This window comes from Buceros rhinoceros, unplaced genomic scaffold (genome assembly GCF_000710305.1).
Source record: "Buceros rhinoceros silvestris isolate BGI_N320 unplaced genomic scaffold, ASM71030v1 scaffold7589, whole genome shotgun sequence".
NCBI classification, from domain to species: domain Eukaryota; kingdom Metazoa; phylum Chordata; class Aves; order Bucerotiformes; family Bucerotidae; genus Buceros; species Buceros rhinoceros.
In genome coordinates this window covers 1,416-23,141 of record NW_010432024.1, presented here as the reverse complement: position 1 = coordinate 23,141, position 21,726 = coordinate 1,416, and the positions used below count along the sequence as shown (strand labels likewise).

Genomic DNA, 21,726 nt, shown 5'->3' with positions numbered 1-21,726 from the left:
CTTTTTAGCTCCCCATAGTAGTCTCCCAGCAGGAACCCATAATTTAAAAATTATCTTTACAATTGGCATCTTGAAGTTAAATCTTGCTGTCCGGACTGTTTTTCAGTTTGTTAAAATATGAGAAACAGAAACCACAGGGCAGTGGTTCAAGCCGAAAATTAACATTAAGCCCACAGAAGTAAATTTGGAGATTTTTCCTTTGTGATCCTGACATTTAACAAGGTGGATTAATTTAAACTGTATAAATGGATAATATCGGTTTCTCAGAATTTCGTAGGAATTCTTACTATTTCTGAACCTTTTGGCTGAAAGAGTCTAAGGTAGAGCAGATCAACTGTACTTTGGTAACTCATAGAAGGAAACTGTTCTCTCTTTTAGAGATTGAAGTTCTCCAGAAGTGCTGGCATTTCTGTCTTCTCAGAGAGAAAAGGATTTCAGTTGTCTCTTAATTGAAATTGCTCTGTAAAGGTTGGTTCCAGCATGATGATTACAGTATGTTGAGCTGGTTGTTACATCACTGAATGCATTGAATTTGTTGGTGCTCAAAAGGGAGAAAAGATTTTTCCTGTGTTGATACACTGCCTGGAGACAATGAGGTACGAGCAGAAGTATCACAACTCTCTAGGGAGATTAAAAGTCCATTTCCACTCAATGTATATACATCACAATTAGCACTGTGTTTTGATTAGGCATTAAAATAGGCAAACCACGGAGGAAAAAAAAATAGAAAGGGTAGAAAGATGTTTTCCAGTAAGCAGAAATTACTTTTAAAGCTATTTTTCAACTAAAAGTAATAGCTGTAACATACTAGATCTGTAGACTATGTGGTCACTAGAGGTTCTGTGACCCATGTAGACAGAATACCAGCAGCACCAAACAAGCAATAGTTAAACCAGAGTCGGGCCTCAGGAAAAAAGAGAGGACAAGATCAATAGGAACCATCAGATAAAGTGATTTCATAGGATAGCTATTCTAAGCAGTAGAAGAACAAATTTCAAAATACACTGAGGCCTGGCAGTTATAAACTGACACTTAGCCCATCACTGGGGGCTTAGTGGCCTTAAGTGGCCTTAGCACACGGTATTTCATGGGCACTCGTGTATCAGGACAGGAGGTAGCAAGGCAGATCTTGGCTGGAATGGATTAGAGAAGGATAACCAGTTGTTATCCCACTAATCCTGTTTCACTCTGTCTGGGGATTTTAGGCAAGGGAGCTGCGACAGAACATTTGTTATCTGTGCACTGTAATGTGGTTGATAGTTTCAGAGTTGGGTTTGCTTGTTTTTTTTATTTACGTATATAAATGCTCTTGTTTTCAATGTTCATTTTTACTTTTGGGTGTACTTTTCCTATGCTTGCATAATTGCCAGCATGGCTAAAACATTGTCTCTTTGCTTGAAATTCCCATGAACTCTAATTACTATAAATAATTACAATTTTTACACACTGTGTTCCTTTTCTGACTTTTTGTTTTCCAAGATGAGAATCACTACTGATTTACAAGACTCCTCTTGTTTTCTGTTCAATCCTGATAGTTTCTGTAAGAGCAGACTTCTACATCTACCAAGCTAAGGGAGGAAAGGATTATCATTCTGTGAAATACATAAAGTAGAGTTGATAAGGTAAACATAGAAAATGAGCAAGACTACTACCTCTTCTTAAAAATGACATGCTGAGGAGATGAAGCAAATATTATTTGTAGTAAGAGCATGGTATTATGAGAATTACTTGTCATACAACATTCCAACAGACACTAACTTATTTTGGCTCTGTCTTTGGCCTGTTAAATAACGTTCAGAATATGTTCCCTGTGAAAACTTTCTTCATTCACATGAAAACCTAAACATAACTTTTTATTTTATCCAGATCCCTTCCTTTTTGATTTATCATTGGTTATCAATATTGTAAATATGATGCAGCTGCTGCAAAACATTGTTGTTCTGTCTGACCTGCAAACCAACCAAAACTCAGAGAGAATTTACTCCAGTTAGGAGAGGAAATTGCTGAAGGGCCTGGATACTACTGAAAACATATGAGAACAAGGAAAGCAAGAATCAAACAGTTTATCTGGTCACGTTGCCAAATCTAGAATTAATTGTTTTAAGCTCTGGCATGGTGCAAATTGCTATAGTGTGTGATTGTTTCATAAACATGCATCAGATTATCTTGCGAGATAAGGCAGAGTTATAATCCTGTTTCACAAAAGGGGAAATGCAGCTTTGGGAAATTAAAACTTAACATGTTTCAGATATTTCATGCTGCAGCTGCTCTTGCAGCAAGGCTGAGGAACTCCTGATTATCAGGTAAAAAATACAGGTTCAGGTAAATTCAAACAGAAAAGGGAACCGGTCTCCCAAGTCTGAGGTGGTTAGTGTGGTCACTGAGATTCTCAGTATAAAATGACCGCCTTTCACTGTTTTCTAAGTTCCTTTCCACTGATTTTATTATAAGCACCTGCAAATCACCCATTTTACAAGGGTAGCATGGTGATAGATATGGAATGTGGTTTATTTTCAAACTTTTTTTATTTTGGTTTTGATACTTCCACACTGGAGATGGATAATCAGTCTCACAGCATTAAGATCACTGTCATTTCCAAACTGTGAATATGATATCCAAATCAAGTCTTAATTTTTATTTTTCTTCTTTATTATCTAATACATTATTCTGTCGTTCAAAATACCGTAGTGAATAATTCTCAAAAAATACAGATTAACGTCAAAGTTTTATCCTTACTTGAAACTGAGTTGTATGGTTCATTAATTTTGGAAGTATCAGCTGGTTTTTGCCAACTTTTCATCTCACGGAGACTACAATCAATTAAGAAATGCAGTTTCAAATAATCTTGACTATGTTTGCAAATTATCAGGGAAAACAACAAAGAGAAAATGAGAGAAAAACAAAGGAGAGTAGATAGGGAAATAGTGGAGAGGACAGATTAAAACCAGTGACAAAGACTGAAAAAAAAATCTGGTAAGCAAAGAAAAAGCATGAATTAAAAAAGAACTGGGACACTGCTTTTCACACAAAGTGAAAGAAAAAATTGAAAACTTATGTGATTAAATTACTTTATACAAAGGACAGAACTCATTGTTTACCAAGCAAAAATTATTTTAAATAGTAGATTGAAGCAACAGTGCCTCCTTGGGAACACTCATACATGAGCCACAGCCCTGAAATTGCTGAGAGTATGGATGTCTAAGTATTTCTAATTAACAAATACTTCACTTTGCATGGATTCTCTACAGAACAGTTCAGCACAGAATGTTTTTAAACAATAAATTGTATCAGATTGTGACAAAAAAGTAATTAGAAGGTAGTCCTTTTTTAATGAGAAGCAGAATTGGGTTAGTTTGGGATTTTTTTTTCTGCTGAAGATGAGTTTATTTGGAATTCTCCAGCATCGTACATGTATTGCAGACAGAAAAGCTGCTATCACTATTAGCTGTAAGTAGTAAGACAACTTCTACTGTTTTCCTGGCTTAACTGAGTGATGTAAATGAAAACATGCAAACAGCAGAAATGATGGAAAGTAAATTCCACTGCATTTTCTTCAGTTTGATAGGGTTTTTAAAGTGCTTTGAATTCTAGCTGATTGGACCCTTGCTTTTACAGACATCTCTCAGCGTTTCTGCAGAATCAATACAAGTTCAAGGCCTAAATCTTGAAATCCTTGTTCATTGTTTTGTTTTCTCCTTCTGTCTTTGCACCGTAGTAAAGTGCTACCTTTATTCTATGTCGCTTACATTTAAAAATGGGAAAGAGCAGAGACCTTTAAGCTTCCAAAATGTAGTGAAGGTTGCTATGCCATTCTTTTAACATAATTTTTTCCATCTTAAACTATCAAGGCAAAATATGATTTTTTAGAATTCAGATTATGCTGTAAACTACAGGAACAGACATTATGATCACAGACTAAATTTTACAACAGAATTTTCAAAAGTGCAGAGTCTGAGCCTAGGAGGTGATTTGTGCATCCACATCTGGAGCAAGCGCAATCCAGCAATGTAACTGTAATGTAAAAAATGAGACAGGGCAGCTTTAAGAGAGAAACAGGAAGCTGTAACAAGAATCCAGATGAATTCTGAGCTGGGGCACTTTACCATGAGGCTGCAAATGAAAGAAATGTGCTTACTGTGAATTTCTGTATATCTGGACTTTTTGTACCAAAGGTGATAACATTTTCCTTGTTGTTATTTTTTTTATTTTTATTTCGAACATATTTTCCATAAAGGAAATGAAATGGAGAAGTTGAAGAAACATGTATCAGCAAAAGATGAAGATCAGTTTTATCATCAGGGAGCTGTGGAGCTGCTGGTCTTTAACTTTCTGCTCATTCTTACAATATTAACAATTTGGTTGTTTAAAAAGCATCGATTCCGCTTTCTGCATGAAACTGGAGGAGCTATGCTTTATGGTGAGTATAAATTCAAGTGCTAGCTTAACGTGGGACTAGTCACATACTTATAATCAGACACTTGATATCAAGTGCTGACAAAGCTTAGAAAATGTGCTAAATGAAATGCCATCAGCCTCATAAATGTACAGTAAAATAGTAATAACACAGCAGCACCTCTCATGAAGAAGCTAGAGGCTGACTTGTTAAGGGAGCGGTTGTCATGAGCTGGTTATCATCATGGTGTGCACATTATGTTTGTCTACGGGCAGACAGGCGCTGCATGAAACTTCAGGAGTTTACTGTTTTCAAAATTAGTGAAATGCCCTCAGTGAAAGAGGTTATTTAAGTTGTTTATTTGCCTTGTGGATACAGCTGTGTTGCCTAATAAAGTTTAAATGATCGAGATTTTTATTCTGATTCCGTGCTTTTGAAAAAACACACTATGAAGAATGCTTCTTTCAAGACTTCTCTGAATGTTGTCATTGTACTGTAATTTCAGATTGCCAGTCTCATTCTAATCGTTTTTTATGAAGTTTTACAATATTGTGTATCACTTCCATGTAGAACCTTCTGCATTATCCACTGATAAAGTACTCACTAGTTTGATGGTGTACATTTCCATGTATAATGATATCTCTTTTGGTTCTTTCTTACTGTTGTTTTGCTTTGAGAGAAGTGTGTGACTGCCATTTCTGTTACCCTAAAACACATATAGGAGGGTAACATTGTCAAAAAAGAAGATAAAAATCAAGATCTCAGTTGTTTTGTATCTAAATAACAGCCTGCTTTGACTCAGACTCATTTTATGCACATCACATACTCCAGCAGTGTAATATCCAAAACTGGGTTTGTTAAGATTGCATATTCTAAAGAATATTTATCATGGCATACCGCATGTAAAAACTCAGTGGAAGTTCAGTTGCCATCCTGCAACAGAAAAGGCAGCTGACCCTTATATTTTGAGACAAAAGCTTCATTTGCTCTTTCTATATCAAGCATTTTAACATGATCTCAGTTCCATAGGAGGACTGCAGCTGAAGAACATAATCTTCCTTGTATCCCTTTCAAACAATTTCATTAGACAAAGTAACTCTAAAATTTCAAGAACACAGGCTACTTCATCTTCTTGGATCACTATCTTCACTAGTGACTTGATACTTAGAAAAAAAAAGCAAGAGAAAAGAAGAAAAAAGAAAGCAAGTAAACTTTTGTATAAAGCCGGTCACTGAGCCCCTACCAGGCTCTGTGGGTTCTTTTGAATTTATTTTCAAGTTATGGAAAATACTTTAGTTGATAATATGCTCTTTTTCTAATCTTGAAGTCTATTGCACAAAGAAAACACACTTCGACTGAATCAGTTGAGGCTGAAATACACATCACATGATACTTATTGAAATGCAATAGGTTTTATCATTAGACATCACCTAGATTGGTGTTTAACAGATTTACAGAGTACAAGCTACATAGCATCACTGAGAATGCATTTGCTTGTTGCATTTCTGTTAGCATCACCTAAAAGGAAAATCATTAAATACTGAGCAATATATTCTTTATCATCAACTTGTAAGTTACAAAAATGTTTTTTTAATTACATGGGTGACTTTTCTGTAGTACCTTCCTTTACACTGTTGTGCTATTTCCCATGTGTGGCTGACACAAGATTTAGACAAAAACCTATCAAAATAGAAATGAAATATGGGGAAATTACACAAATAAATCAGTATTTAATTAGAGTTTTAGCTGTCTTTTCGTTCTCTTATGCTGCCTACCCAGAACAATCTGCACATCATGAGGATAACCAGCTCATTATAGTCTTTTGACCAGTTAAGAGATGAGGACTCCAACAGGACAGAGTGTTTGAATTATTAAAACATTCAGGAACAAAAGGAAACATTCTGCATGATTGTAAATATCTATTTAGTCTTGCATTATTTGTGGCAACATTCAAACAGGGAAGAAAGCTTATTCATAGGATCCAAAAATGATTTCTGATTATGTTCTTTTTATCCTTAGAAATTTTGGATATGGGTTTAGGTATCTTTAGGATTGTGGAATAGCAGTAACAAAAAGAAAGTGGAATTTCAGAGGTCGTTATAGATGTGTCAGATCAATAGGCAGCAACTTTGGGAGAAAATCTTCATAGCACCAAGCACTGACAGTAAATCCTGCCCTGCCCTCACTTATTTTTTGCCTTCATTATCAGAACAATTCTGGTTTATACGTGTTTCATACAAACCAAAAGTCTCTGCCCTGCAGTTTGCTTTACTCCAACCCATTGAGCTATTTGATAGATATGTGAGTAACAGCACAAGAAACCAGTGATGTTCCTTCAAGTGATAGAAGTATATGGCCATTTATCTGAAGACTGTGTCCCATGGTATGATAGGTGGGTCTGTAATCCTTATTAAGACAGTGTGCCATTAGGGGTATAGCAGTGGAAAGGATAGAGAAACTGAAATATGAGGAAGACCAGGAGAAAAAAAAAGAAAAAAGCCACAAAAATATAAAAACAGGAAGAAGTTTTATTGCAAAGTGCTGAACAGCTACAAAGTAAGCAGTAGAAACAGCCTGATAGAAAGATCTATTTAAAGTATAGAAAAAATAAAAGGGTTGTTTTGGGGTTGATTTCTTTTTTCATTTGGTTGGTTTGGGGGGTGGGTTGCAACAGCTTTGTAGGAAAATGCAGGCTTAGGCCGAATAGTTCTAGCAAAAAAAAAAAGGCCATACTGGAAAAATGTCCACTTAGAAACTTAAAAAACAACAGCATAGTCAGAATTACTGTGGTAGATTATATACACAAGCAGTAATGAAGACTGCCACTTCTCTCGGATATGAGTAAGTGACCTCTCTTTTAGAGGCAGACCCCAGAAGATGGCCTCTTAGTACTAGACAATAGACAACCAAACAATAAAAGACTTAAATGCCTATTAGCCAGCTCCTACAGGGCCTGGTAACTTTAGATACCCCAGGCATAAAACATTAGGTGCCAAATTCCCCATGTAATACATAAGTCATGGCTCTCTACGTTAGTGGGGCAATAGCCAAGAGATAGCCCAATAGGAAATTGGGTGTAAGTATGCAAATTTCTCGTCCTTCCCAGAACTTAGGTATCAGAGCCATATACAGGTGCCATCTCTGATTAAGTGGCTAAGGCACTCCTGCAGGTAGGTAGCTGGAATTAAACTTTAAAAAAAAAAAAGTAAGAAACTAATTAACAAACCAACCAACCCACCCACCACAAACCCACCAATACAATCTGTGCCTTTTATCTGCTAGGTTAATTAGCAACTTCTGTTGAAATTGTTCTCAGCTTGAATAGTTGACACCCCTACAGGATGTCTGAGACCCATTAGGGTGGAGGTGAGACCAGCTGAACATGTACCTGCCTTCAAAGTTGTGCTATGTGGGACTAGTTGATCAGACTGGAAGGAAAACATAAAAAGGGTGAATGACAGAACACAGTCATACTAGCAGTCACAAGAAATGACTTTGTGTTGTAGTGGTCAGAGATGCTTCCTGAAGTTTTGAGGGTGTTGGAGAGGTGGGATTTGAGGTCTAGGACTCTTTGTTTGTTTTTCCTCCCTGCATTTGTTCAGCTCTTCACAGGTATGCATGGGAAAGCTGACTCACAGCAGCGGTTCCTCAGCCACTTCTGAGGATGCGATGCAGCATGTTTGGAATTGAGGCACAATCAGAGTTCTTGATTCGACTTTGGTGGAGTTTTCTCATCATTAGTCAATATGATTCTTACATGTCCTAAATCAATTATGCCTCTTGTGTGAAATAACTCTAGTTTCCAATTGTGTGTTCTGAGTACCCCTAATTCTCAAAGGCAGCAATGGCTGTTACAAGTCCCACAAAGAGGAATCTCTAGCCCTCCAAAGACTATTTCATTGTCTTCATCACTACAACATTCGTAATGAAGAAAGATTGTTAGAATTCGGAGGAAAGCATAGGAAAATCACAATCAAGGCAGAAATGGACATTTTGTAGTCAGTAGGTGAAGAGAGGAATAGCGTTCCTGAGGCAAATGAAGAAATTTGGAAGAAATTCTAAAATAGTTGGGAAAAGCAATAATGACTAAAACTGCATCCCTGAGTGTCATTATTAAGGAAGACGTTTAACAGCTGACTAGTTAAAATTCTGGGGAAGGCTCAGGAGTTTGGAATGAGTGAATTAAGTAATCCCTTCCAATAGTCTCATCTATTTTTAAGGATTTTATCCTGAAGAAGCTGGGAAACCTGCACTGCTTTCAGTTGCAACATGACTGAGCTCTAGTTAGAGTGAGATTCTGCTGCAGGATCTTCAAAGGACAACTGAGTTTTTTTTTTTAAATCTGTAATTTTAGTTATACTATGTTCTGTTTTAATCCTGCATTTAAATAAACATGCTCCATCAGAGGATAAAATCTAAAGCTGGTTAAAGAAAACCCAAAAGGCAAACTTGAATTCCAATTGTAAGTCTCAGTCACTGGTGATCTTTATTTCTCTAATGCTACTGTTATATTTTTAAAATACTCCTTTTCTGCAAATGGATATAGTTCTACTCAAGAGCTGCCTTGCAGAACTAGGATCTACAATAGTTGCATTTGTTTCTATCCCAGAAAATTCCTACAGAGGCAGTTTGATACTCAACTGAAAATAACATATCTTCTCAGAACACAGAATAAGAACAGTCCTCTGCTCCTAGCCTAAGACTGACACTACAGGGTGAAATAATTTGCCCTTGAACAATTCAATGCAATTGTGTGACTAACTGAGAAAGTGTTTTCATTTTTAAAACAATCAAACAGAATTTGATTCGAAGTGTATGCCGTAATAGGCAATGTAACACAAATACTAGGACTCTCAGGACGCTTTAGGACACAGTAACCCACCTGGCTGTACAATCGAGACAGTGGAGGCAGTGTCAGTGAAGGCTGAGGGCGAGAGAAGGCTCACTCCCTTGAGCAGTTCCATGTTGCTCTTCTGAAAATTGTTATGTGTACAAGGCACGTAAACAGCTAAGCTTCAAAGGCTAAAAAATAAATCAGAAGAAGAATCCTTAATAGCAGGATTTAAACTCTTATTTTTAGATCACTTTCATGTTTTTAGCTCTTCATGATTTTTGCTCTCAATTAAAAATGGCGCTAGTTCCTTTAAATCTTGTCCTCTCTATGCACTGTGAAGACTGCTAATTGTACAAATAAGCATGATGCTCACTGTTGCCATTGTAACATAAACGAGGCTCGTAGAAAAAAAGATTACTCTCCTACATACTTTTGGAAGACATACTGTGAGGATGTGGTAAAACTATCCAGAAAAGGGAGGTTAATATGACAGATGCTGTAAATGACCAGGTAAGTGTTTTGAGACCAGGAAGTGCAGCAAGGCAAGTTGGGCTAGCACAGAAGAATCGTATCTGGGAAAGATAATATGGGACATACAGGGAAATTTGGTAATCAGACAGAGAAAATGCAGAAGGAAAGAAAAGGGAAATGAAAGAGGAGGCACTGGCGTGGTTGAACAGGTTTTAACTGCACGTTCATCTTACAAAACTCTTCTTTCTCCTGACTGTTGGAGACTTATGCTATCTTGTGACTTGATGCTGATTCTAGCAAAGCATTTTGCCAAACATTCCTGTTCTTGAATAGTCTTTCTCTGCTAGTGTCCTTGCACTGTCGTTGGTGGACTTCTACAAAATATTTCTGTTACCTGAGCTGATTAAGTCTACATAATACCTGATACCAGAAGGGCATCAGAGCCCAACGTTTAAAACATTGGGTGACAGGAACAAAAATGGTAAAGGAAAAACTGAAAGTTTTCTGTTCCAGAGAATGAGAAAGAAACACTGAGTTCTTGACCAAGCATCAAATGAAGTTAAATTTTTAATTTATTTGAAATTGAATTTTTCTAGAGGAAATTTAATAAAAATAAGATGAAACCCCCGATTCTTTAAACTAATTGGTGGTTTCCTGGGTTCTGACTCATTATTTTGGGCACCTGAGGCTGATCACTGTAGAAGTCATATCTCATAGTAGCACAAACAGCGCTTGCTTCCCTTTTCCCATATGTGCTTTCCCCTAAAATTTTGAGGAATTCTGTCTTTTACTACAGGTGGATTCATTATCTGATTTATTGCACAAATGCTTTATAACTTAAGAAAATGTCCTCGTGACTTTCTACTGCTTCTCTAAGTCCTCCACCATTTAAAGAAACCAACCATACTAAACAATAGATACACACCAAACATATGTGTATGGGTACTAAACAAGCAATGCAGCTGTTGCTCTGTTGTTGCATCAGTCCAGGAAGCTACAAACTTGCCGTACATTTATACTGGAAATCTGCATTTCAGGGAGTCTCTGTTACAGGAAAATGTGACAATAACAAATGTGACAATAACAAACAAGACATGCTATTTACCTCTAAATACCATTTTTACCACCATGGCATCTCATTACTGATAACCTTTAACATCATATTTTTCAGATGCTTATTGGCTATTCTATCTGTATGTCTAGATGTCTTCTATCAATATTTAGTCTGAGTACTCTTAGCATTTTATGAATGTATTTATAATTAATAACTGTAAAACTGTTCATCATATACTATACATATACTATATATTAAAAGACATAGGATATAAAAGAAGCATGGAAATTAAATTCAAAACCAAACTGAAGCTCCTAAGGGTGGAAATAATCTCAGTAATGTTATCTAGCTAAATATTAGTTGCCTCTCCTGAGGTAATCATGCAAGCTCCCACCAGAGCCAGGGAAAGAAGTGTACCTTCAAGAGGATGATTGTGGAACTACATTTTCCTTTCTGTTAACTGTAAAGGAAGCCAAAATGTTTGTCTGAGATAAGAGTCCTAAATTGTACATAATTGAATCAATCCCAGTCTTAATCTTCATTTTCTTCTTCCTGCTTTTAGTTTTCCGTGGTTATAGTTCCAAAATACACACAGTCTTCTACAGAAAGCAGAATGTGTCTGAGGATACTGATAGATTTTTGCATCCACGAATGACTTGTGAGAAATCTCCAAAAGCACAGCTGATTTTTATATGCCCACTACAACACATTAGTTATGCAGGTATCCACCTTCTCTGAATATCTATTGAAAATGCAGTGGATGAGCAACTCCGTTGCATTATTATGTAACTACAGCAGTCTGATTCCAGCAACTGGATCACAAAAATAGGAGTACAGCTGAACATATGCCAGACTAACATCGGTTTCTAATGAAATGACCATTTTGGAAGAATATTTTATCGTCATCCATGAAGTATTGAATGAGATGTACCTCTGTGAAAGTGAAAACGCTGAGAAGGTGATGTCCTAGCTTTAACAGAGTTCAGTTTTCTCCAAATCAATAATTGTGTAGCATCAGATACTTAAAAGTACCTGAATCATTTTGGTTTTGTTTTGTGGTTTTTTTTTTTTTCACTCTCCAGGTCTTGTAATGGGATTAATTATACGTTATGCAACAAAAGCATCAGATGTTGAAAGTGGGACTGTTTATGAATGTGAAGAACTGAAATCTGGGCCATCCACTCTACTTATTAACATAACAAATCAGATCTATGAATATCAATACAAAAGAGAGATCAGCCACCACAATGTCAATGGTCACCAGGGCAATGCAATGCTTCAAAAGGTAAAACCTATCTTATTTTTGAGTAAGATATTTCTTTTGTTTACACCTTTGAGAGAGAAAAACGAGTTTCAAACTAAAATGTGACACAGAGAGAGAAGCTATTCTAAATTTAGGGTGAGAAGGGTAAGTGAGGAAGGAGAATAGGGGAGGAAATAAGATGTGGTAGAAACCTGACCATCATTTGACGTACAACCAGATGTACGCTTGCAGAATAGTTGCCTGAACTCTTTTAGCTAACAGTCCCACCTCCTGCAGACACTGAGTTCACTTACAGATGCAGCTGTTACCTTGGATTCATTGCCACCAAAACTTTGTAAACCCCACCAATATCTCTGTCTTAAAAGTGACTTCCTCTGGAAGCGTAATGCAAGGGAAATTTATCTCCTGTATACAGCAGAGGTAACTCTAAACATTTTACAAAATATAAACTTGTAGATGTGTAAACTCCCACAGATAAGTGGGGGTTTTTATAATGCTTCAGTGCATTACAGCCTTCTCATACATTCAGTCACTGCAGTGGTGCTAACGGGGATTTGGCTGTCCTCAAGCCTGGGAACACAGCAAAAAGGGAACTGTGGGAGGACATTTGCAGAGTCTTTTACAATGTCATGGTCTTTTCTGTTTAACACTATATAACAATAAAATTACTTTACTTTGTTAAATTCTTTGTTTAATTCTTTCTCCACCCTTGCAATATTTACTTCTGGCAATGTTCACTTTCTTTAGAAATGGCAGCAATTTAAAGAACACATAGGTGCAGAGGCACTTCTTAAAACCCGGATTTTATGCTCAAATACATCACATATTCACATGAAGCTTCTAAGACCTTACCACTGGGGTTTTTTTAACACAACATTGCATTTTACATTACATTTACATTACAATATATTGCAATATATTATTTTGCTTTTTTCCAAGCATTTGAACGTCATCATCAAACTTGGTATACTGAAGCTGACTGATGAAGGAGGAGCACTAACTCCCACAGAAGTTTCTGTTGCCCTTACAAGGGACTGCCCAATCTTCTTCCTATAATCTCACATTGCTGGAAAATTCTTAAAAGTATCAACTGGGAATTGTGGGTTTCTCTGTATTACTGGAGAAGTCTCAGCCTGCCTGGCTGAGGTCATCACAAAACCCTCAAATTGAAATCTAGAAGAAAGGGCTTAGGCCATTTGTGGTTTCACATCTGTGTAGGCAGTCCTTTCACCAAAATGGACAATCTGTGCTTTACTAAACTTATATTTTTCTAGGAAGTAGAAATAGATAGTTCCTGTGGAGCTTAGAGTTTGTCTTGTTGCAGTCAGGCCAAAACTGATTGACTGGGTTACAAGATGTGTTACAATGGAAATGATGTTACAGAAGCGCTCTGCAGATTTACTGAGAAACTTTTGAATGATAGGAACCTGTGTTGGCAGGTTAGAACAACTGATTTTCCAATTATAGTTTAATGAGTTATGTCAAATCTGGGCTACGTTATCTAGCCATAGGTATGTTCCTTGCCTGCTGAAAAATTGAGATAAAATATATTTTATTTTTGATCACTTTTAAGTTATTTCGAAGCAAAGCAATGAAGGTGGTCAAAGTGTGCACAATTTCACTCCTCTTTTCTTTAAAATTATCTGACAAATGCCCTCTCAAAAAGGAAATAAGTAAAAAAGAAAAGTGGGAGGAATTCAACAGTATTTAGGAGACAATTGCAATGCCTGGCAGCCTTCCTGACTGGCAAAAGCACTAACACAGAAACCAGAAAACATGATGTCACCATGCTCTGGTTTTTGTACAACTGTAATTCTCTTTTGACCTCAGTATAAAAGTTTACTAAGTGCTTTTATCAGAAAGAATAGACTGTGCCGTGACTTACAAATGTGTATTCTTCAGAATTTAGTTTTGGATAATAAAACATGCAGTCAGGATTTCTTGTGCCTATGGAAAAAAAATATTTGTATGTGTTTGCTGAAGTAATTAAAAAATTAACATTTGAAGCTGTTAGTTCATAACTGAAGAAAATCCTTTTTCTATCATGTTTCCAGTTAAACTACCAGAATAGCTAAAGTTGCTGGCACAATATTTGCCAGCTAGTTTTTTTCGACTTTATAATTCAAAGTAAGCAGAATGGAAAAAAAGGCTGAGTTCTCACTTCCTGTTTATCAAATCAAGCTAGGAAGAAGACAGAAGTAACTTAGAGTAATTGCTTACTCTTTTTGAAGCTTAATATTTCATCTACAGTACTGTAGCCTTAAAATATCACTTTATGCAAACAAAGGAGCTGCAAGAATTTGTGTTAATTACATGCTCTCTCTTTTAGAAGTATTGGTGTAATGTAGCCCACTGACAGAACAGTAAACAGTAAACAGGCTAATTAAAATATTTTTTTTTCTCCAGCAATGCTGTGGTTTTAAACAGGATTCTATTTCATTGAAAGTTGGTCTCTGTGCCTGAAGTTGAAAGCAAATGTGAACAGTATACTGACAACAGCTCAAATAAAAACTTCTTGCCTTGCCTAACATCGTCCTCATTCTAGCATTACTTTAAATTTTTTTATTGTATGAACTGTTTCTGGCTGTTGTAGAAACAAAAATGTATGTTTCTCGTGAATGGAGTGGACGTGACACAGGCGTTTGAGTGTAACAAACTGCTTATCAGCGTGTGAAGTGATATCTGCTGCTGTGCCAGCCGGTGGCTCAGAACAGGAACCAGCAGCACACCTTCCATTCTGAAAATATATAGCACCTTAGCTATGTCTTTGTAGGAAACCCAGTTAGTCTTTGCAGAATGGCTGAATCTAGTCCTTAGCTTACTGAGGATATAGGGAAACCCCTTTTCCTATGAAACAGGTACAAGATATGCAGGCAATAGGACAGCATCAGCACCTCTCCGATTTCATAGCACAGTGATATGTTGCACCTTCAGTAGCATATAGATAACCGTCTGCAGAAGCAAATTACAGTTTCATTGCCATGACAACATAACTTACAATGTCAGCACATATAGAAATAGAAAAAACAGCAAGGAACTGAGGATGTTACTGGTAAATTACTTGAGCTGCTAATAATTAAGGTCATCACAAAACCCTCGAATTGAAATCTAGAAGAAAGGGCTTAGGCCATTTGTGGTTTCACATCTGTGTAGGCAGTCCTTTCACCAAAATGGACAATTTGTGCTTTACTAAACTTACATTTTTCTAGAAAGTAGAAATAGATAGTTCCTGTGGAGCCTAGAGTTTGTCTTGTTGCAGTCAGGCCAAAACTGATTGACTGGGTTACAAGATGTGTTACAATGGAAATGATGTTACAGAAGCGCTCTGCAGATTTACTGAGAAACTTTTGAATGATAGGAACCTGTGTTGGCAGGTTAGAACAACTGATTTTCCAATTATAGTTTAATGAGTTATGTCAAATCTGGGCTACGTTATCTAGCCATAGGTATGTTCCTTGCCTGCTGAAAAATTGAGATTAAATATATTTTATTTTTGATCACTTTTAAGTTATTTTGAAGTGAAGCAATGAAGGTGGTCAGAGTGTGCACAATTTTCATGTGCGGTAGTTCAAGAATGCACATTCAGCCAGTGGTTCATTAAGAAACATTAGCAACCTCTACCTGTGCCTAAACAGATATGCTTCAAAGGAAACATTATGTGGGGTTTGTAGTGTATGCCCTTTCTTTTATCACCATTCTGTACATGGGGAATTGAGGCGCAACACTAATGATTTGTCTTTCCTGAAACTGAAGAGGAAGTCCAGGAATTAAGCCATGAGACTGTCAAGTGGGATGTCTGGTAGTGTAAATACTATTGCAGGTAACACTGTTTGTGTGTGTTCCCTGTAAAATAGTGCATGACTGACTTCTTTATTTAAGGAATACTTTTCAGGTAGTATTCTACATATATAAGCAGTAAGGAACTACACATTAATACTTGTAAGAAAACAAATCAGAATAACATTGTAGCTGATCCTGAGATTAATCCCGATAAGATGTTACAATTAAAACCTATCCTGTAAAATTAAATGCCACTTAATTTGTCTATACACTCTGTTTTGTCCTTTCTGGCAGATGACATTTGATCCTTCCATCTTCTTCAATATTTTGCTGCCACCCATTATATTTCATGCTGGATATATTTTAAAGAAGGTATGTGTCTCTCTCATATTACAAAAGCAACTGAATGTGATCGCTGCTTTGTAGATCTAACAGGCCAGCGACAGAGAACAGTCAGTTAAGAATTATATTGTGTGGGAAGAACTTGACAGGAATGCAAGAAAATGAAAGATGCATGGACCTCATTCTGCTCCCTTTCTGCATCTGTGCAGATTTGATTGTGCGGTTGATAACACTTGGCCATTCCAGTTTTCAGGAGAGACCTCTTCAAATCTGGTGACACTCACAGCATTGCAGGCAGCAGCCTATCTGCTTTACATACTTCATGATCAGGACTTTCTTTGTTCAAGGGATCGGGTTATGATACTGTTTGCTCCTTTTGGTATTTTATCATCCAGAACCATTTGGCCAGATACATAAAATAGGAAATTTTGATAGCAAAAATTTAATCATCTTAAATTGTATTTTTCAAAATAACTGATGTAGCCTATATTGTTTCATCTTATATTTGAGATATGGATTGTAACTTCTAGATGCAGTTTTTCAACTTGGTCTTACTGTTCTTGTATTGACTGTATTACAAAGGACTTTTTTTCAAACTTTCCTCCCCAGAGACATTTTTTTCGTAACTTAGGATCGATTTTAACCTATGCCTTTTTGGGAACTGCCATCTCCTGCATTGTCATAGGGTAAGTGAACGCTGGAGTCACCATTAGTCCTTTGTATTTTTTTTAAATCAAAATCTAAGCTGTAAAAAGAATTGCATGGTCAATATACTTCATAACTTGTGTATCAGATAAAGTAATTCCTTATCAGGAAATGCTGAGATGGAAAAGGCAAAACTCTTGGATAGTGAGAACTGTCCAGGGCATTCAGGAAATTGTGTCCCTCATTTTTGGTCTGTTAGCTTTCTACCGCCCTGTAGCTTTAACCATCTGTCCTGAGAAATAGAACCATTGTCTTGATTGAAATTCCATGCTTCTAACCAGAATTCCTTCTAGAGGAGAGCACGTCTAACAGGAAAGGAAGGACTTCAAATCTCAAAAGGCTAAGTGAAACTTTTTAGTTGAAGATCACATGAAAAGTCTCAGTCCAGAACTATGTATGAACTTAACCTGAATATGTTAAATGGCTTCTGTAGAAAAAGAGGAAAGGAAAAAAGCAGAGGGGCAAAAAACTCCTGTTTTATTTCCATATATCCTCAGGGTACAGTTTCTAATCTTGTTTCAAAATCTGCCTAATTAAAGGGAAGGTTTGCTAGTCAGAAATGGATTATAGATTTCCAGGCTAGCATGGTGTGAAACTTTCATTTTTCTAATTGATTAACTCAATAAAAATTAAATATACCATTTTAAAATCTTTTTGGATATTAAAAGTGCTTCTGTTTCACAATATTTATGAATACCACAAAGACACTTCAGCTCTCATGTTATTGGAAAATAACATTTCACCCACGCGGGTGAAAACAAATGACCAGACAAATGCATTCAGCGGTGAGTGGGTCTCTGTGTCTGCACAGAGCCTTATTGAGGAAAGTAATGCGCTGTTCACAGTTTAACCTTAGCATCGTTGGCCGTCTCATGGCATTTCTGTGCTACGGAGTGGTGCAGACAGCTGAGCTTGATGAGTCTATATGGTTTGTGGAGGTGATGTAGCAGTGCTGCATGTAGGTGAGTAAGTCTTGCCGGGAGGCCTTGCTCTTGCTGGCATTGTGCAGACTCAAAATGGGAAAAAGTGACAGAACTTTCTGGTATTCAGATTTTACACTAGGAAGCACACTGCATCTTGTAGGACTTACTTGAGGTCCTGAGCTGTAGAACTCTGAAAGGTACCGTTTACATCTCTGCATGATGTGGAAAGATTTATGGAAACTCTTCAGGTTTTGTGAAGGTGCTTGAATATTAAACAGGTCAAAATTCTGTACTATGAACAGCACTTTCAAATTATAGAAGCAATTAATTTTTTATTTCTGTCTTTTCCCTTTCTTTATAATGGACATTTAAATAAAGATGTATGTGCTGCATCAAGGTATAACCTCCTTGCTGGCATTATTATGAGATGGAACTTTCTCCTTTAACATCGTTTTGATAATAGTAAAACACATGAATGACCTACAACTTAGAGTTCAATGTGTTTAAACTTGTTTTATGGTTATGTCATTATATCTTTATGCCTAGATTGACAACCTAGATTCCTAATCAAGTATTTTAGTAATATAACACACCCGAGGCACTGTGGCTATTAAATGTTGTGCAAGCTATGGTCACTCCAAATGTGAGGAAATTTTAGACTCCACATTGAATAGCAACATTCAAAGTATGAACACCTTCTGTGCTGAAATCCAAAGGAGTGTAAGCTCTGTATATGGTGTTTCCTCTTCAGGTGAGAAAAACTTCTGCACATCTATGGGATAAGGAGAAAGGATACATTCAATTTCAGACACAAATCTGTATCTCCAGGAAACAATGTACTGTGTGTCTCACTTACTGGAGAGGAAAAGCTTAATCTTGCTTTTCTTTCTGAAATTTTGCTATTCTTGAGAAATGGCACCTCTTTCTCTCATCTCTCCTATTGCTCATTTTCCGCTGGAGAAGGATGTAAGGCAGAAAGCACTGGATCTTGTGGATCCTTCTTTTCCAGTAAACAGGCATGGAGTTTTAAAGACCCAAACCCATGTAGGTTTCCACAAAATTAAATTACATAATTCAACAATCGGAACAACTTCCTGCCTAGTTTCTTCAAGTCCCTACATTTAAACCTCTCTATTAATTTCTATGTAAGGCTGTACAGCTTGTGACAGAGCTCCAAACGCACTTATCCATGTGAAAGAGAAATATCAGTATCACTGACTTGTCACCTGAGCAGTGAATGCCTTCTCATAGATCCATGAAGATCACAGCTTGGACTCATATTTTCCCCCATCTTTATTTGCAGTAATATACACCTCCAGATGATCTTAGCTCTTGGAGTTGCTTCTTGTCACACCCATTTTTATGGCTAATATCAGCCCTGAGGTTGGAATCATAAATTCAGTAAAAGATTTACATCCTAATAACAGTTCGAGCTAGTAGATTACTGAGGTAACAGTGGTTCTGGATCTCATTAAGACCCTTCCTGTTCTTTCTCTCACTTGTCCTAGTCATTGAACATCTCCCCTCTGTAGACCAAATGCTAACAACTCTGTGAGACTGCAGAAAAGCAGTAGGGCTGTCTAGCCCAGTGAGGCTCTTAAACATGCATTTGATTTATGAGCTCTGACATGCGTCATTGCCCTTTGCAAATAGAAATTGCCGGAGCAGGTTTGATAAGCTTGTTTAAAGAAACAATATATTGAGTTTAGCCTATATTCCAAATAGTGCCATTCCTGTATCCATGTTATTTTATCTAAAACAGACTAAATGCAGACAGAATCTACTACAGAAAGTTCCTACTAGGAACAATTCCTCCTAGCAATTCGAAGTTCAAGTCCATAGTCGGAGACAAAGATCCAAAGGAAACCTAAGGCGGAGGACTAAGCACTGAGCAGCACTGGGCAGCACTGAGCATTGTACTCTGTTCCATATAAACCTACAACCTCCACTGAAATCACTGCAGAGAAAGCAGTAATATATTCAGAACAGGGCTTTTGTGAATGTGAAGCATGTTTGCATAATGTACACATCAGGATAAGAATGAGATAATGAGTGCATGAAGAAGAAAGATGATATAAAATCCTTACTGATGGGAACTAAAAATAAGTCTGAAAAGAAAAATATGTCCTAAGAGAGAAGGGATGAGAAGGGATAAAGGCCTTTAGTTGTTCTTACAAAAGAAAGGACAGAACTCTGAGGTACTTCTAGATTGCATTGCTGTAGACAAATATTTTGTGCAATAGGTATGATTAAACATGTGCTTACTTTTTCGCTCTTTCAGCCTGAGAGAGTTACAAAGCACCCCATTGTGAACTTCTCCTATGGAGCTTGCTGTAGTGACAGGGTACAGCCTAAAAGAAAGAAGGACCAGATGTCTCTTTGTAAACCCACAACAGCTGGGAAATATCATTAATAAAGAACAGGAATATCATTTGGATTGTGGCAAAATCGTAGAGTGTGAAAAAAGTTGCCATGGAGCATATTGATAAGATGGTGCCTGTCTCTTCTTTGTAAATGTTTATCTTTGTGTGAAAAGCTGTATTCTGGATCGAGAAAGAGGAACTGTGTGGAATTTGAGTGAAAATGCTATAATCAGGTATTCCCATAGGGGACAGGGAAAGGAGGGGAAAGAAGGATTGCTATTTTTTTTTAGTGAAGGCGGTGCTGGAACGTGATTACTTTGAACCAATACTGCTCTAAGGAATGCCTGCCCATGTTAGCTGTAATACTGTCCTCAGCCACTTAACAAACATGCCAGTTATAGTAATTCCCAAGCTCTCCCAGCTAGGCCAAATTATGCCATTCGCAACAAGCCTGACTAGCAAGGAACCACACAAAGATATCTTAAGGAAAAGAAGCACTTCCTCCACTCCAAGTCATATCAACTTAGAACATTGCTGAAGGTGTCCCGTTCATGACAAACAGAGTCTGCTGACTCTGGGTCTCCATGATATGATCTTTTAAGATCTGGTCTCTCAACAGATCTTCCTCTGCCAGAGGAGAGTGGTTCCTGGTTCCTGTCTCATGAAGAATAGTGTGGGATGATGAGTGAGACAGCTCTTTACTACTGAGAAAGGTCATACGGGGAAGTCACACTAAGTCTTTTTCTGATACATGCAGGCACTCTTGCTGTAGCAGACTACTGGAGTTTCATAGACTCAGAAAGTAATTTAGGATGGAAGCAGTGTCTGGGTGTCTGTAGTCCAACATCCTAATAACTATATGACTGGCTTCAAATTTAAACCAGTTGCTCGGGGCCTTGTCCAGCCAAGTTTTGAATACCTGCAAGAATGGAAATTCCACTGGCTTTCTGGGAAACATGTTCCAGTCTTAAACACCCTCACTACAAAGATTGTTCTTCTGTACATCCAATAGGAATTTCCCTTGCTTCACCTTGCAGCCATTGCCTCCCATCCTTTCAGTATATACCTCTCTGAAGGTGGCTTCATCTTCTCCATTACCATTTACTAGCTGAAGACAGCAGTTAGCTACCCTCCTAATTACAAGTGAAAGCTAAGCTGCTTTTCTCCATACATCATGCCTATCAGCCACTTAATCATCTTGATGGTTCTCTGCTGGACTGTCTCCTATCAGACTTCCTTGTACTGAGGCATCCAAAACTGAACTCTTCCAGCCTTCCCAGGTTTTTCTCAGGGTGGCTCCCCCTTCCAAATTGTCCACTTGCCCGATCAGTTTAGTGTTGTCAGCAAATTTCACCAGGTTACACTTGATTCCATCTCTTATGGAGATACTAAACAGCACTGGGCCCAATATCGATCCCTGGGGGACCCCACATGTGACAGGAGCTATTTACCACCACCCTCTGGGTGTGACCTGTCAGCCAGTTCCCCACCCACCCCACGGACCACTTGTCTAGACCAAAATGCATCAGTTTCTCTAGGAGGAGGCTGTGAGGAACGATACCAAAAGCCTTGGGGAAATCCAGGTAGACAATGTCCA

General features: G+C 37.5%; 1 protein-coding gene across 1 annotated transcript; it reads left to right on the top strand.

Moving 5' to 3' along the window:
* The first annotated feature begins 4,080 nt into the window (after nt 1–4,080).
* LOC104500023 (sodium/hydrogen exchanger 9-like) lies at nt 4,081–19,637 on the top strand. Its single transcript, XM_010143613.1, has 5 exons — nt 4,081–4,417; nt 11,835–12,037; nt 16,091–16,168; nt 16,748–16,824; nt 19,529–19,637. Exons 1-5 carry the CDS (start codon nt 4,243–4,245, stop codon nt 19,635–19,637), a joined length of 642 nt encoding a protein of 213 aa, XP_010141915.1. The 5' UTR covers nt 4,081–4,242.
* Nucleotides 19,638–21,726: the final 2,089 nt, after the last annotated feature.

What these genes read in the sequence shown, in the direction of transcription:
- LOC104500023 (XM_010143613.1), top strand. Translation starts at nt 4,243, where the DNA reads ATGGAGAAGTTGAAGAAACATGTATCAGCAAAAGATGAAGATCAGTTT. An exon ending in TGGAGGAGCTATGCTTTATG is followed by an intron (nt 4,418 to 11,834) that starts GTGAGTATAAAT and finishes TTCACTCTCCAG; the next exon opens with GTCTTGTAATGGGATTAATT. An exon ending in ATCTCCTGCATTGTCATAGG is followed by an intron (nt 16,825 to 19,528) that starts GTAAGTGAACGC and finishes TATCTAAAACAG; the next exon opens with ACTAAATGCAGACAGAATCT.